Below are 17599 nucleotides of genomic sequence, written 5' to 3'. Positions count from 1 at the left end.
TGGCAATCCCTGTGGGCCGGTGGGAGATGTAATCCCCGTTAGTGTGCTACATGCATGTATTTTCCCTGCATGCAAATAACGAGTACATCAGCACCCCTTGCTTCAGTACAAATTTGCAAAGAAGGCTGTCAACGAGTACCAATGTGAACTAAGTTTGTCAGCATTTAAAGCTATAACATTATTCTAAATGATTATATGAAAACTGACCTATTTTTGAATTTTTTTCTGAAAATAAATAGTGTGTATGGCGGCAGCCGGATTATGGGATGGGAGGAGGGGGTTCCAACCCTCCTAGGTAAAACTGAATGCAAGAAATTCCCATGGCGCCTGATAGTGGGGTCCTGATGGGAACCATTTCTATCTGTCTACATGAATCCAGTCCAGGATGGAGTGTGTGACTGTTTAGAACATCTTCATTGAATTATACAATGCTTGTTACATTGTCCTCTCCAGAGATCGATGTCCATGGTTCATCAGTCATTCATGTAGAATAGAGCTATTAAACAGCCTCACTGTACTAATATAATAGTTGTAGACGCTACAATATTGCTATATAGAGTTATAGCTACAATGATGAAATCTAAGAACTAATGAGACGTATGTGTTTGTATCTCAGATGAGAGCTGTAATGCCGATGTCGTTCTCCAAGAGGCCACGGAACTTCTTCAGACAAAGTTTGAGTTCTTTATTAGTACAATCCAGGTGGAGAAATATCTTGAAGATATGTCAGTATGCCCACAGTGCCAGGTTCTCACTGGATAACCAAAATGCCTTCTCCAAAGTTAACCATCCGTCACTCAGAGTGGAACCAGAGATTGCTTGGCCAAAGTTGCAGACACATGGGTTTCAAACCATATTTCATTTGCTTTCTCTACAAGAGTATGATCATCTCTTTGCGGCAGGTGCATTTTAACTCAACATCCCAAAATCTTTCCTTGCATTAGATAATTTATGGAGTGCTCTTTATTTCCAATGCGCAAAGCAAATCAAATAGCGAGTGGGTTAAAGAATAAATCTCTATCAATCTCAGAGACACTGTCCTCCTCTGCCGATCACCAGTTGTCCAGCAGCACCTAAATTACAGTACTAAGCGGGTCATAGATCATGTCGGCATTATTGGCACTTAAATGTCTACAGAATCAAATATGGATCAGTGCATGAAAAAAACAAAATAAACTGCCCTATTACTTACTACTTACTATTACTAAGAATCCCATAGGAAAGTGTTAAGCATGACATTACTTAGGGTTCTTATCCAAGATCATTCTGGTAATGTCACCATTACCCGCATTTCAACATAGATGTGACAACCCACCATCACCATACTGTGGTTCTTTGGTAAGAAGACTGTAGCCGCTTAAGTCTGAGGGGTCCAGACATTTGAGGAAAATGTGGGGTTAAGTCTCTTCATTCCATAACTGCAATGGTTACTGCAGGCAGGCTGTGCAGTCTATGTACCCCAGTAATTGTCCTCAGATGTAAAGGAATATTGGGCGGTTGGCTCTACCAGAAGATAAAGGATCATACACATCTCCACCATGTAGAGTCTGGACGTTTAAATCTTTTCTACACCCTCATTTTTCCTGTGTATTTATCTACTACATGCACTGGAGGCAGCCAGTTTATGTTCTGAACCTACATCCATGACACCTCAATAGGAACCAGTGACTTCTGTCTCAGTGATGGCACTAGTTCCTAGTAGACGGATAGGATGCATACATAAATACATACAAGTGAGGCCAGAGTGGACACGTTGGAAGCCATGATTATGCATCTCACGCAGTTTGTCACACTGCGCAAGTCTCGTCTCTAATTTCAGCAACATACATCGGACACTTGTGCTCCAAGCAGCGTTCCTTCATGTCCAGGTGGAGACAGTATGTACATTCACATGTCCTGACATTTTGGGTTCTCTTTGAAAATACATGAATTAATACAAAAGTAGACGCCAACCTCGCATAGTTAAAGATGCATGTTCATAAGATGCATCCACTCAAAATCAGTCCCCTTGTCTTAATATCCAAGTGTTTGGTACAACGACACCCTTCACACGGATACAGCATTCATTTAGTTTAGTTCCATCTGTTAACATTTATTCCGACATTTGGGAGCCTGGACTAGTTCCCTCTCTGGAAGTAAACTCACCACTGATTACAGATTTCATTGGTCTCCAGGCTTCTTCTAATCTTGAACAACTATCATCTGCACTGATCCCCGTGATGCTTTAGAAACTGGAACCAAATTACATTCCACCAGTGGGTAATTCCATTTATCATCATTAACCACCTGCGACCCAAAGTCCTTGCCCATGTCTGGTTCCACTTTTCAATTCGCCTATGCAGTGTTCTGCCAACATTCCAAAGTGAAGCGTGATGTTCCGTCACCACCGTGACTCCATAACGTGAGCACCCACCTTGGTCGGATATTGTGCAATCTATTTTGTCTTGTGAAGTGAAAGTTTTAACCTGTGTCTCTTAAATGTTTGTGTCTGCTTGGAATGCCGGTAGGGACATGACTTCGGCAGTGGCGGCTCTTAGGAGCCTCTAGCATTGGCTCTGGGCCGTACGATGGGTCATGTAGATTACTGATACTGTAATACAGACTCAGGCTTTAGTGCTGCACTTGTCCCGTTGTCACGACAGCAATACTATACCTCAATAATTTTGCATCCAACACGCTGTGTTGTCTCCAAATTGAGGGGGCATGTAATTATGTATATTTAAAGCCAAAGAAAGTGATGTGTTACAAGTCAGGGGACGCCCTCCAGTTTGTCCTATATGAAGCCCCTGTATCCTATTTACATTTCCACCACACAAAGTGATGCCAAGGTGTAGTGATTGTAACCTCCAGCAACAACCTAACTGCTTCCATCACCAGAGCAAACTACTGGTAGCGGGTAAGAGTTACCATCCTGCTAGTACCCCGACACGGAGGGGCAGATAAACGTCCCTCATCTGTCTAACTGACCCTGAATGATGGACGTATGATATATACAGATAATTTATGGGTACTCGCAGGAGCCCGACCGTCATCTCCTTACCGGCAGCCTGAAGCATCTTCATGTCGTGATGAAAGATTGTGATTAGAGCTGAACGGTCTCCTAGTGCTGCTAAAATCCACAGAACCGCTGCATCTGGGCCCCAACCTCTCCCCCCTCCCCCATAACTGTGGGAGTAAGATGAAATGTTTGTGGAATACAAGGGTCAGTGAAGCGTCAGCTCCATGTGACAGATAACTGTGCTGGACATGACCCAGCTCCCCACTTGATGCAGCATTTGTGGATTGTGTCCGCTTGGTGTCCAGCTCTGTTGTGAAGACTGTATCGTGTTCTATGTGTCTCTGGTATACGTGTGTACTTCCATGTTATTGTATGAACCCTGCAGAGGATCCTGGCAGGGAGGCTGCCACACGTGTGTGGTGTGATGGTTTCCTGCGACACGTTCTCAGAAGCCACCCTGCCAGGACGGCTGAGGACAGGAGAGCCGTTCATATCAGCCCGTTGTGTACCTGGCGTTTGTGACACTGTTGTGATTGTATATTTGTACCACACTTCTTGTGCTCTTGTGTTTTATATACAATAAAGACAATGAAAATAAAGGAGATGGTGTCATAGTAATAGATGTAGCATCTATCAGAGGTGGTAGAGGCGAATACAGTACAGAAGTCTAAACACGCTTGGGATAGAACATCCTTGTTAAACAATTGGCGGACTAGACGAGCCAAGCGGTTCTTATCTGCCTTCACATTCTATGTACACACAAAGCTGCAGACGTAGATACGACCCCTCTCCATCATTTATAAACAACATTCACACAAATAAGTAGAAAAAGTAACATTTTAATAAACGACCAGAAATTCCCCTCACACGACGCTCAATGTGAGCAATGACATCAACAGGTGACTCTGCCAGAGATAATGTCACCCAAACCTGTTGTCTCCCTATGTACAAGCCACGTACAGTCCATCCGTATGTAACATGCGTGTTTACACAAGCCACGTACAGTCCAACCGTATGTAACATGCGTGTCTACACAAGCCACGTACAGTCCATCCGTATGTAACATGCGTGTTTACACAAGCCACGTACAGTCCAACCGTATGTAACATGCGTGTCTACACAAGCCACGTACAGTCCATCCGTATGTAATATGCATGTTTACACAAGCCACGTACAGTCCAACCGTATGTAACATGCGTGTCTACACAAGCTGCATACAGTCCCGTGTAACAACATGTGTCTGCACACGCACTGGCCCTGTACAGTCCTGTGTAACTATGTATGTCAGAGACCTCTGCTACATGGTCAGCGAGGGTCTCTGAATGGGAGGATTTCAGAAGACGCAGCGGATTCTTCCAAATGGCTGTTCCGAGCCGTTATTTTGCAAAGTGCTGTACGAAGGGTGTATAGATCATGTAAAAAATGTACATTTAAAAACAATTAAAAAAACAAGAGAAATGACATGTAAAAATAAATCCGACAAGGCGACAGCGTGATTCACCTGGAGCGACAGACTGGCTACTAGATATAAAATCGGCCACGCAGTTTACATGGACACGGTATCCATACAGACCAAGCCCCTAGACCTGCACCACACAATGCTGCACTTCAGGGCTATAGTCACACTCTGTAATCGTCTCAATATCCTCAAACATGGCCCGGAATTGGGCACTCTTCTCTTGGATCATCTTCCGTCCCACTGAAGACACCAGGCCTTGAACACAGTGTACTCTGACCAAGCCAGAGTGTCCTCCCGACACGATCCAGGGGTATGTGTCCAAGTTTGGGCTAAATCGGACCTACAGGAAAAAAACAACCAGCTCAATATCAGTTTCATTAAGACATTACTATAATGTTACGTAACCTCAATCACCGATACATCCTGCATTACAATAATGAGTGACATAGATACCATATTTCCGCATGTATAAGACGCACCTTTTCCCCCAAAATTTTGGGTCTGAAACCTGGGTGCGTCTTATACAGGGTAGCGGGGATGCAGGGGGTGGGCAGCGTTACAGGGGGGGGGGGGGGGGGAGGAATTGAAGGGGAGCAGGGCAGGCAGAAAGTGGCAGCGGGGATCCAGCAGGCAGGGGACAGGCAGAGAGTGGCAGCGGGGATCCAGCAGGCAGGGGACAGGCAGAGAGTGGCAGCGGGGATCCAGCAGACAGGGACAGGCAGAGAGTGGCAGCGGGGATCCAGCAGCTGGGGGACAGGCAGAGAGTGGCAGCGGGGATCCAGCAGCTGGGGGACAGGCAGAGAGTGGCAGCGGGGATCCAGCCAACAGGGACAGGCAGAGAGTGGCAGGGGGGATCCAGCAGGCGGGGACAGGCAGAGAGTGGCAGCGGGGATCCAGCCGACAGGGACAGGCAGAGAGTGGCAGGGGGGATCCAGCAGGCGGGGACAGGCAGAGAGTGGCAGCGGGGATCCAGCAGGCGGGGGACAGGCAGAGAGTGGCAGCGGGGATCCAGCAGGCGGGGACAGGCAGAGAGTGGCAGCGGGGATCCAGCCGACAGGGACAGGCAGAGAGTGGCAGGGGGGATCCAGCAGGCGGGGACAGGCAGAGAGTGGCAGCGGGGATCCAGCAGGCGGGGGACAGGTAGAGAGTGGCAGCGGGGATCCAGCAGGCGGGGGACAGGTAGAGAGTGGCAGCGGGGATCCAGCAGGCGGGGGACAGGTAGAGAGTGGCAGCGGGGATCCAGCAGGCGGGGGACAGGCAGAGAGTGGCAGCGGGGATCCAGCAGGCGGGGGACAGGCAGAGAGTGGCAGCGGGGATCCAGCAGCTGGGGGACAGGCAGAGAGTGGCAGCGGGGATCCAGCAGCTGGGGGACAGGCAGAGAGTGGCAGCGGGGATCCAGCAGCTGGGGGACAGGCAGAGAGTGGCAGCGGGGATCCAGCAGGCGGGGGACAGGCAGAGAGTGGCAGCGGGGATCCAGCAGGCGGGGACAGGCAGAGAGTGGCAGCGGGGATCCAGCAGGCGGGGACAGGCAGAGAGTGGCAGCGGGGATCCAGCAGCTGGGGGACAGGCAGAGAGTGGCAGCGGGGATCCAGCAGCTGGGGGACAGGCAGAGTGGCAGCGGGGATCCAGCAGGCGGGGGACAGGCAGAGTGGCAGCGGGGATCCAGCAGGCGGGGGACAGGCAGAGAGTGGCAGCGGGGATCCAGCAGGCGGGGGACAGGCAGAGTGGCAGCGGGGATCCAGCAGGCGGGGACAGGCAGAGAGTGGCAGCGGGGATCCAGCAGGCGGGGACAGGCAGAAAGTGGCAGCGGGGATCCAGGAGGATGGGGACAGGCAGAGAGTGGCAGCGGGGATCCAGCAGGCAGAGAGTGGCAGCGGGGATCCTGCAGGCAGAGAGTGGCAGCGGGGATCCTGCAGGCAGAGAGTGGCAGCGGGGATCCAGCAGGCAGAGAGTGGCAGCGGGGATCCAGCAGGCAGAGAGTGGCAGCGGGGATCCAGCAGGCAGAGAGTGGCAGCGGGGATCCAGCAGGCAGAGAGTGGCAGCGGGGATCCTGCAGGCAGAGAGTGGCAGCGGGGATCCAGCAGGCAGAGAGTGGCAGCGGGGATCCAGCAGGCAGAGAGTGGCAGCGGGGATCCAGCAGGCAGAGAGTGGCAGCGGGGATCCAGCAGGCAGAGAGTGGCAGCGGGGATCCAGCAGGCAGAGAGTGGCAGCGGGGATCCAGCAGGCAGAGAGTGGCAGCGGGGATCCAGCAGGCAGGGACAGGCAGAAAGTGGCAGCGGGGATCCAGCAGGCAGAGAGTGGCAGCGGGGATCCAGCAGGCAGAGAGTGGCAGCGGGGATCCAGCAGGCAGAGAGTGGCAGCGGGGATCCAGCAGGCAGAGAGTGGCAGCGGGGATCCAGCAGGCAGAGAGTGGCAGCGGGGATCCAGCAGGCAGAGAGTGGCAGCGGGGATCCAGCAGGCAGAGAGTGGCAGCGGGGATCCAGCAGGCGGGGACAGGCAGAGAGTGGCAGCGGGGATCCAGCAGGTGGGGACAGGCAGAGAGTGGCAGCGGGGATCCAGCAGGCAGAGAGTGGCAGCGGGGATCCAGCAGGTGGGGACAGGCAGAGAGTGGCAGCGGGGATCCAGCAGGCGGGGACAGGCAGAAAGTGGCAGCGGGGATCCAGGAGGATGGGGACAGGCAGAGAGTGGCAGCAGGGATCCAGCAGGTGGGGACAGGTAGTGTGGCAGCGGGGATCCAGGAGGATGGGGACAGAGGCACAGTGGCAGCGGGGATCCAGGAGGATGGGGACAGAGGTACAGTGGCAGCGGGGATGCAGCAGGCGGGGACAGGCAGAGTGGCAGCGGGGATGCAGCAGGCGGGGACAGGCAGAGAGTGGCAGCGGGGATCCAGCAGCTGGGGGACAGGCAGAGTGGCAGCGGGGATCCAGCAGACAGGGACAGGCAGAGTGGCAGTGGGGATCCAGCAGGCGGGGGACAGGCAGAGAGTGGCAGCAGGGATCCAGCAGGCGGGGGACAGGCAGAGAGTGGCAGCAGGGATCCAGCAGGCGGGGGACAGGCAGAGAGTGGCAGCGGGGACAGGCAGAGTGGCAGCGGGGATCCAGGAGGATGGGGACAGAGGCACAGTGGCAGTGATTGCAGGGAGAGTGTGCTGCCAGGCTGCTCTGATCACAACCAGAGCAGTCGGCCATTACACTCTCCCTGCCTTTTTTGACAGCTACCGTAATAATTTTTTTTTCAAATTTCGGGGCCAAAATTAAGGTGCGTCTTATACATGGGAGCGCCTTATACATGGGGAAATACGGTATATTCCTTTTCCTCAAGATACTCCATGGCAGCCAATACAGTGGGTTAGTCCCTTCTAGGCTTAGGTAGGGACAGGAAAACAGAAATACCCCCAGGTATTATACAGTGTAGCCCCAACTCCACTGTCTCTGAGGAACTTCTCAAGCCTGAAATATACAAACATATCAAACAACATGGGTGGCGATATTTGGTGGCCATGGAGTATCTCAACGACAATGAATTCACTGTAAATATAAATTGTTTGTTTCCTCTTAAATACCCCAAGGGATTTACCCAAGTAATACCTCTAGGGCGATAAGCCAATTATGCTGTATAATAAAGACAATTTTATTAAGTAGATGTAGGGAGAACATGTCTCACAAACAGACATTACGTCCAGTAGATAATGTCTGGTGGAGGTATGAATGACCATGACTAAGACCACCCAGGCCGCTTTGTAGAGATCCTGAGCCCTATGTGCTCAAGGAGTGACCAGTACATTTGTTGATTGAACCTTGAGGATATCTGGCACCTAGTGCCCGTTTCGCTTGTATTCCTGTACAATGACTTCTCTGATCCATCGCAGGATGGTTTGTTTGGATGGGGCGCACCATGTCCCGCGTCCAGTCAGGATCACAAAGAGTTGTTTTGTGTTCCTAAATCTCTCTCTTCTGGATATGTACACAGAGATCCTCAGACTACATCCATTGTGTGTAGCTTCCTCTATCATAAGCTGGTTGAATAGCACTAGGATTTCTTGATTAATATGAAAAGCACTTTAGGAAAGAAAGCAGGATTAGTCTTATGTGCTACCTTATCTATTTAGACATGCAGAAAGGTTTCCTTGCACCACAAAGCCTGTATTCTACGGGCAAAAGTAATTGTGTGATTGTCACTAGGAATACCACCTTCTGTATAAACCACCTTAGTGAGACCTCTTGCAAAAGCTGAAAAGGGATCAGACGAAAGAGTGTTGATAACTAAATTGAGATCTCACGGTGCTGCAAAGGACTTAATAGGAGGATGAATTCTCTTTAAAGCTTGAAAAAAACGGATAATCAGGTCCTCTGCAGCTATCTTGGTACCAAACAAAACAAGGAGTACAGATATCGATACCTTTACATTTGAGAGGATGTGATCTTTGCTGAGGCCATCCTGAAGAACATCAAGAATATGTACAATGGTAGCTGAAGCTGAATCCACTTTAGGCTCAAACCACATGATGAACTGTGTTATAATAAACCACCAAAGAGTTATTTTATTCTTGCTTGTATGTCTATCATCTTCTCTGAGATTCCTTCATTTCTGAGCAAAGAACGCTTAATCTCCATGGCATCAAAGATAGCCCTTCAAGATTTGGATGAAAAAGTGGACCCTGGTGAAGGAGATACTGCCGAAACGGTACATTCCACATTTGCTCCTGAAGCTTATCCCAAGATACTGCAAACCATAGACGTCTTGGCCAGAATTAAATGATTGCTATGCTTTTTATTTTCGGAGGAAATCAAAGGAAGACAAACTGTTGTTGAAAGGTCCATAGGATTGGCCAGAACATCTACACTTTCTGTTCCTGGATCTTTGTGGCGTGAGGAAAACCTGGGCACTTTGGAGATCTGAATTTCTCCCGTTATGTCCACTTGAGGGCGGCTGTACATTTTTTGTTATCTGGACAATTTTAGAGTCCACTCTCCTGGACGAACTTGTTTTCCACTGAGATAATTGGCTATAACATGTCAGTCCTGGTACTGCCTTGGCGATTCATGAAGGAGACTACTGCCCTGTTGTCCGAGAATATCCTGAGACATTTTCCTTGTAAGAAAGGGTGAAAGCACTAAATTACATTCCAAACTGCCCACATTTACAGAACATTTGTGTGTAATTTCTTTCGTTCGGTGACCATGCTCCCCCTGCTACTTTGACAGAAGATGTCTGTGGCACTGGAGTCAGCCATTAGGGTTATCCAATCTGGTTCTAAAAGAGACATTCCCAGGTCTCTTAGTTTTGGAATCTGTCACCAGTTGAAAGACTCACTGGTGGTTTTTGTTAATTGAATGGTGTGTTCCAGGGATATTTTCCTGCGATCCCACCAAGTCTAACCGCAGGTTTTGAATATTCCACCTTGCCTATTGTGGAGGACAGCAGTAATAGAAGGTGAAGGCTTGTTCGTGTCGTAATCTGATGTTGAACTTGTAGCTGACAAGCCATAATCTGGATCTGTCTTTTGGTAGAGATACTTTGTTTTATAAAGTGTTTATTTGAAGCCCCAGTAATTTTAGCTGCTGTGATGGCACTAGATGACTCTTTGCCTTGTTTATAATCCAGCTGTATTCCTGCAGAAAGGACATCACTTGTGCTGTCCTGAATCGGACTAGATGCTCTGACTTCCCCGTCACTAGGATGTTATCCAGATAGGACCAGAGAGAGATCCCGTTTCCATAACTCTGCCACCAGTGTAATAAATACCTAAGTGAAAGTCTCTTGGGATGTTGCCAGACCAAAAGGGAAGACAGGTGAGCTGGAAATATTGTCCTAGAACACAGAACATGAGGAAACTCTGGTGATGGACTACAACATGGATATGAAGGTAAGCGTCCTGAAGATCAATGGATGCGAGAAAATCCCCTTTGCCTCCATCAGTGAGAATTGAATTTACAAATTCCATATGGGAATGTCTTGTATGGACAAAGTGACTGAGAACGGAATAAAAGCCTGTGGCCATCTGAGAGATTACACATCAGTCTGCAAACATTGCAGGAAGCTCGTGTGAACTGAAACCGACGGGGGTCTGATCTGCACTCAGAATACGGTTTGGGGCTTTTAAAGTGAGTAGATACTTGGACGCTCCAGCCATTAATTAATAGGGAGGATTGGTTCCATACTGATGTCAATATTGGGATTAGTATCAGGGATATAAATGATACCAAGTATCAATACAAGTTCTGTGTGGGCTGTTGAATCATTGATCTTTGGGGTTCTAGATCTGAAAAAGAAGTTTTCCTGGGAACATGAATTTCTATCTTGTATTCTTTGGACATCATAAATGGAATGTGTCCATCTTTCTGTTGTCCTGCCGCCCACACGTCTGAACTAGACAATAGTCCTTGGGAGGACCCCTTGTTTAGATGCGGTGGAATCACCATGTTTGGCGTGTTATCTGCCAGGCTTATCATTTCTTACATCTTTGATGTTTAATTATGAATGATTCAATCACCCAGTGAGCTCCATAAACTACTCAGAGGGGGCTGAATATTGCTTCATTTGAGTTAGGAATTACATGGTGCATAAAATGGGCTTTACTCTCTTTCTTCCCCCCACAGACTCTACAAGAGTATTACTGAACACCTAACTAGCTAAACTCTATAATAACCTAGGGATTCCCTATGCCAGGTGCTCTATGGCTGTTTGGGGCTGGACTTGGGCTCCATCTTGATGGCGAGTGTCTAGTTGGCCCTGTGCTCCGTTTTCCCGCTGTGGTGCTCAGCTGTGTAGTTTAAGGAATAGGGAACGCTAATTCTAGCAGTTTCGAGGTCCTATCTACCTGGTCCATCATATTGGCGTCCTTTAACCCCAGATGTGGCGCGCACACAATGCACCTGTGTCGGCACGTACCATTCTCAAATTTGAATACAAAAATCTATTCCTTTGTACATTTGCCACTGAAGGGCCTCAGGTAGCACGTCCTCATACTCTGCGTGTGTCGCCTGAACTAGACAAACGGGCTGTGTGCAGGGACTTACCTACTACCTGTCCTCTATATCCTCAGACAAAGAGGAGGAGCTGTACTACATACTACCTGGGGCGCTTCTATATTACAGTCTCTACCAAAGGATAGACCGTAATAGCTGCCATGGAGGACTGAAGAGGAAAAGTTAATAAAAACATACTAATATAAAAACAGGTGACATAAAGGCAGGTAAGTAATGTAACAAAGCAATGAGGAAGGCAAGTCAGATGCCTGGTTGTATAGGGAGAGGAATCAGTAGCAGAAAGAAAGAAGTAATAATACCACTGTATAGGTCATTGATACGGCCTCATCTAGAACACTGTGCTCAGTTCTGGAGGCCATATCTCCAGGATATAAATACATTACAGACTGTACAACGAAGGACAACTAACATGGTGCATGGTCTACAGCACAAAACTTACCTGGAAATACTAAAAGATCTTAATATGTATAGTTTGGAGCAGAGAAGGGAACGCGGGGGGAAGTGATATAACCCTTGATATATGTGAAAGTTTCTAACAAGGTGCAGGAGGGAAACATTCTACAAAGGAAGAGAAGTATTAGAACACGAGGACATGTACTGACACTGGAGGGAAGAGAAGTATTAGAACACGAGGACATGTACTGACACTGGAGGGAAGAGAAGTATTAGAACACGAGGACATGTACTGACACTGGAGGGAAGAGAAGTATTAGAACACGAGGACATGTACTGACACTGGGGGGAAGAGAAGTATTAGAACACGAGGACATGTACTGACACTGGGGGGAAGAGAAGTATTAGAACACGAGGACATGTACTGACACTGGGGGGAAGAGAAGTATTAGAACACGAGGACATGTACTGACACTGGGGGGAAGAGAAGTATTAGAACACGAGGACATGTACTGACACTGGGGGGGAAGAGAAGTATTAGAACACGAGGACATGTACTGACACTGGGGGGAAGAGAAGTATTAGAACACGAGGACATGTACTGACACTGGGGGGAAGAGAAGTATTAGAACACGAGGACATGTACTGACACTGGGGGGAAGAGAAGTATTAGAACACGAGGACATGTACTGACACTGGGGGGGAAGAGAAGTATTAGAACACGAGGACATGTACTGACACTGGGGGGGAAGAGAAGTATTAGAACACGAGGACATGTACTGACACTGGGGGGAAGAGAAGTATTAGAACACGAGGACATGTACTGACACTGGGGGGAAGAGAAGTATTAGAACACGAGGACATGTACTGACACTGGGGGGAAGAGAAGTATTAGAACACGAGGACATGTACTGACACTGGGGGGAAGAGAAGTATTAGAACACGAGGACATGCACTGACACTGGGGGGAGAAGTATTAGAACACGAGGACATGTACTGACACTGGGGGGAGAAGTATTAGAACACGAGGACATGTACTGACACTGGGGGGAGAAGTATTAGAACACGAGGACATGTACTGACACTGGGGGGAAGAGAAGTATTAGAACATGAGGACATGTACTGACACTGGGGGGAAGAGAAGTATTAGAACACGAGGACATGTACTGACACTGGGGGGAGAAGTATTAGAACACGAGGACATGTACTGACACTGGGGGGAGAAGTATTAGAACACGAGGACATGTACTGACACTGGGGGGAAGAGAAGTATTAGAACACGAGGACATGTACTGACACTGGGGGGAAGAGAAGTATTAGAACACGAGGACATGTACTGACACTGGGGGGAAGAGAAGTATTAGAACACGAGGACATGTACTGACACTGGAGGGAAGAGAAGTATTAGAACACGAGGACATGTACTGACACTGGGGGGAAGAGAAGTATTAGAACACGAGGACATGTACTGACACTGGGGGGAAGAGAAGTATTAGAACACAAGGACATGTACTGACACTGGGGGGAAGAGAAGTATTAGAACATGAGGACATGTACTGACACTGGAGGGAAGAGAAGTATTAGAACACGAGGACATGTACTGACACTGGGGGAAGAGAAGTATTAGAACACGAGGACATGTACTGACACTGGGGGGAAGAGAAGTATTAGAACACAGGGACATGTACTGACACTGGGGGGAAGAGAAGTATTAGAACACGAGGACATGTACTGACACTGGGGGGAAGAGAAGTATTAGAACACGAGGACATGTACTGACACTGGGGGGAAGAGAAGTATTAGAACATGAGGACATGTACTGACACTGGAGGGAAGAGAAGTATTAGAACACGAGGACATGTACTGACACTGGGGGGAAGAGAAGTATTAGAACACGAGGACATGCACTGACACTGGGGGGGAAGAGAAGTACAGAACACGAGGACATGCACTGACACTGGGGGGGAAGAGAAGTATTAGAACACGAGGACATGCACTGACACTGGAGGGAAGAGAAGTATTAGAACACGAGGACATGTACTGACACTGGGGGGAAGAGAAGTATTAGAACACGAGGACATGTACTGACACTGTGGGGAAGAGAAGTATTAGAACACGAGGACATGTACTGACACTGGGGGGAAGAGAAGTATTAGAACACGAGGACATGTACTGACACTGGGGGGAAGAGAAGTATTAGAACACGAGGACATGTACTGACACTGGGGGGAAGAGAAGTATTAGGACACGAGGACATGCACTGACACTGGGGGGGGAGTAGGTTCAGAGGAAATGAGAGGATAAACTACTTCACAGAAAGGGTAGTGGATAAGTAGAATAGCCTCCATCAGAGGTGGTAGAGCATAATACAGTAGAGCAGTTTAAACATGACTGAGATAGACATAAGGATATCCTTACAAAGATTAAAGGATCAGATAGCGTTTAAGGTTTCCATAGGTTATAAAATGGGCAGACTAGATGGGCCAAGCGGTTCTTATCTGCCGTCATATTCTATGTTTTAGTCCATTATCGGCACTCTCCTCTTGTAGATCTGGCAATTCACTGACCAAGGAACAGGCTGGATTTAAGCCTCACTGTGGAAATGCCGTGGTCTGTGCATGCACCAAATATAGGCCATACCCAACGCACTTCGCTGGACTTTACAGTGAGACCTCAGACATCGCTCTGTACCTCATTACTTTAGGTCATATGTGACATTTAATTATAATGACTACACTCACCTTGTGTATGGCCTCCAGCTGCACACGCTCCATGTTTATATCGCTCTTCATCTCATTGGCTTGCATCCTTTTTACAGGCTCTCTGTTGTGCAGACGATGGAATGTTCTCTGTGTGAGCAGAGGACAGAGGTAGAAATACTGCACCCTGCACATGCATGTTCAGCTACTGCAAGGAACAGCTGCAGGGAATGCTGGGAAACTGTATATTGGCTACGCTAGGTCATTAGAAGGACCTATCAAATTATTAAAATATACTGCGTAGAGATCCGCGAAATACACACTAAAAACAAGGAGAGACAGAGACAGAGACAGAGACAGAGAGACAGAGAGAGAGAGACAGAGAGAGAGAGACAGAGAGAGAGACAGAGAGAGAGACAGAGAGAGAGACAGAGAGAGACAGAGAGAGAGACAGAGAGAGACAGAGACAGAGAGACAGAGAGAGACAGAGAGAGACAGAGAGAGACAGAGAGAAACACGCCGGCAGGGGCCAGGAGACCCAGAGCAGAGAGAGAGCCAGGGAGTAATTAGTACAGATAACATTATGGGCCTGAGTCATTAAGGAGAGTAAAGCATAAAAAAGGAGTAACTTTGTATCTGGGCAAAACCATGTTGCATTGGAGGGGGAGATAAATGTAAAATGTGGGGACAGATTTATAGTTGGATTAGGGCATCTCATAGATCAACTGTAAATTTCAGTGTACAAATAAAGCTATTAAGTATTTGTGTGCTAGATGAGAAAACAGTCAGTATTTAACTTATGTGCAAAATAATAAACTAATTTTCACCCCTTATTTTGTAACATGGTTTGTCCCAGAGAATATTTACTCCTTTTGTTGCCTTACTTTCATTAATGACTCAGGCCCTATATCTCTCCAGCTACTTACAAATACTATACAAACTAAATTAATCTGTGAGATTTACCATTTTAGAAAACAAAAACACAGAATCAGGCAAAGACTGAATCTCAGAGTAATTGGTTCATGATGTAATATTAATAGGTCATTGTGCAGTGCCACTAATTAGATAAACATATTTCCTAGCACCCTACTTACAGCAAACATTAAGTGTGACAGAACCGTACTCCGCTACGGAAAAGACAAGGGACCCGAAAACTGGAAACTACAGGAACACTTCAATACAGGTTGGAATGTTCAGCTTGTAAGAAACATTAAGCATCACAACCAGAACTTACCAAATCCATGTCCTGGAAGAGGAGACTAAACCGTCCAACTGCAGCACGAAATGACTTTGGCTTGAAATGTTCCCAGTCCTGACTCTCTGCCAGTGGACCAGAGGGCAGCGTCATGTCAGAATGGTGGGCGTCATCAGATTGGGGAGCATACGACAGGAAGTCAGCTTTGTATACGGGCTAAGACAGGGGAAAACAATGTACATAACTAGCTGGTGCTCTCATCACTCTGCTTCCACACACAGTCAGCAACGCTAAGTCAACAGATAAACGTTTTAACACACACAACAGTATCCTACATATAGAAGAGTCACACTTACAAATCTGCGCTCGGATGGTCGCTTTGTGTTCACAGATTGCACATTCAGACCGGGCAATACGATGACCATAACCTCTCCATTGATGTCCCCAGCTGAAATTGTATTCAGCCAGTCTGAGCCTGAGATACTCTACAACAGGACAAGAAAGTGACCGCATGGATAGAACAGACATATAGTCCATCTGTATGTAGAACCAATAACTGCTTAATCATCCTCTAGTCTATCAGAACCAATAACCCTCTATCCACTGAGACCAGGCACCCACAATGTACCCAACCCCACCTTCCTCCAGTCTATCCACTGAGACCAGGCACCCACAATGTACCCAACCCCACCTTCCTCCAGTCTATCCCCTGAGACCAGGCATCCACAATGTACCAACCCCACCTTCCTCCAGTCTATCCACTGAGACCAGGCACCCACAATGTACCCAACCCCACCTTCCTCCAGTCTATCCACTGAGACCAGGCACCCACAATGTACCCAACCCCACCTTCCTCCAGTCTATCCACTGAGACCAGGCACCCACAATGTACCCAACCCCACCTTCCTCCAGTCTATCCACTGAGACCAGGCATCCACAATGTACCCAACACAACCTTCCTCCAGCCTATCCACTGAGACCAGGCACCCACAATGTACCCAACCCCACCTTCCTCCAGTCTATCCACTGAGACCAGGCATCCACAATGTACCCAATCCCACCTTCCTCCAGTCTATCCCCTGAGACCAGGCATCCACAATGTACCCAATCCCACCTTCCTCCAGTCTATCCCCTGAGACCAGGCATCCACAATGTACCCAACCCCACCTTCCTCCAGTCTATCCACTGAGACCAGGCACCCACAATGTACCCAACCCCACCTTCCTCCAGTCTATCCACTGAGACCAGGCACCCACAATGTACCCAACCCCATCTTCCTCCAGTCTATCCACTGAGACCAGGTATCCACAATGTACCCAACCCCACCTTCCTCCAGTCTATCCACTGAGAACAGGCACCCACAATGTACCTAACCCCACCTTCCTCCAGTCTATCCACTGAGACCAGGCATCCACAATGTACCCAACCCCACCTTCCTCCAGTCTATCCACCGAGACCAGGCATCCCCAATGTACCCAACCCCACCTTCCTCCAGTCTATCCACTGAGACCAGGCACCCACAATTTACCCAACCCCACCTTCCTCCAGTCTATCCACTGAGACCAGGCACCCACAATGTACCCAACCCCACCTTCCTCCAGTCTATCCACTGAGACCAGGCACCCACAATGTACCCAACCCCACCTTCCTCCAGTCTATCCACTGAGACCAGGCATCCACAATGTATCCAACCCCACCTTCCTCCAGTCTATCCCCTGAGACCAGGCATCCACAATGTACTCAACCCCACCTTCCTCCAGTCTATCCCCTGAGACCAGGCATCCACAATGTACTCAACCCCACCTTCCTCCAGTCTATCCCCTGAGACCAGGCACCCACAATGTACCCAACCCCACCTTCCTCCAG

The 17599-nt window shown here is 48.4% G+C and overlaps 2 protein-coding genes across 3 annotated transcripts in view; one reads left to right on the top strand and one right to left on the bottom strand.

The window, feature by feature from the left end:
• Nucleotides 1-1975, top strand: part of SLC30A3 (solute carrier family 30 member 3) — a 90388-nt gene extending 88413 nt beyond the window's left edge. Inside the window, exon 8 of the mRNA XM_075200418.1 lies at nucleotides 617-1975. Within this exon, the coding sequence (XP_075056519.1) occupies nucleotides 617-762 (146 nt within the window). The 3' untranslated portion in view covers nucleotides 763-1975. The remainder of the gene's footprint in view (nucleotides 1-616) is intronic.
• Nucleotides 1976-3817: 1842 nt separating this feature from the next.
• Nucleotides 3818-17599, bottom strand: part of GTF3C2 (general transcription factor IIIC subunit 2) — an 86941-nt gene continuing 73159 nt past the window's right edge. For both annotated transcript variants that reach the window (XM_075201011.1, XM_075201012.1), the window contains 4 exons: nucleotides 16090-16218; nucleotides 15773-15949; nucleotides 14581-14688; nucleotides 3818-4797 (listed from right to left, as the gene is read on the bottom strand). In XM_075201011.1, the coding sequence (XP_075057112.1) occupies nucleotides 4579-4797; nucleotides 14581-14688; nucleotides 15773-15949; nucleotides 16090-16218 (633 nt within the window). In that variant the 3' untranslated portion in view covers nucleotides 3818-4578. The remainder of the gene's footprint in view (nucleotides 4798-14580; nucleotides 14689-15772; nucleotides 15950-16089; nucleotides 16219-17599) is intronic.

The sequence above is a fragment of the Mixophyes fleayi genome, chromosome 3 (assembly GCF_038048845.1).
Source record: "Mixophyes fleayi isolate aMixFle1 chromosome 3, aMixFle1.hap1, whole genome shotgun sequence".
Classification (NCBI taxonomy): Eukaryota; Metazoa; Chordata; class Amphibia; order Anura; family Limnodynastidae; genus Mixophyes; species Mixophyes fleayi.
This window is presented reverse-complemented; position numbering and strand designations above follow the sequence as displayed.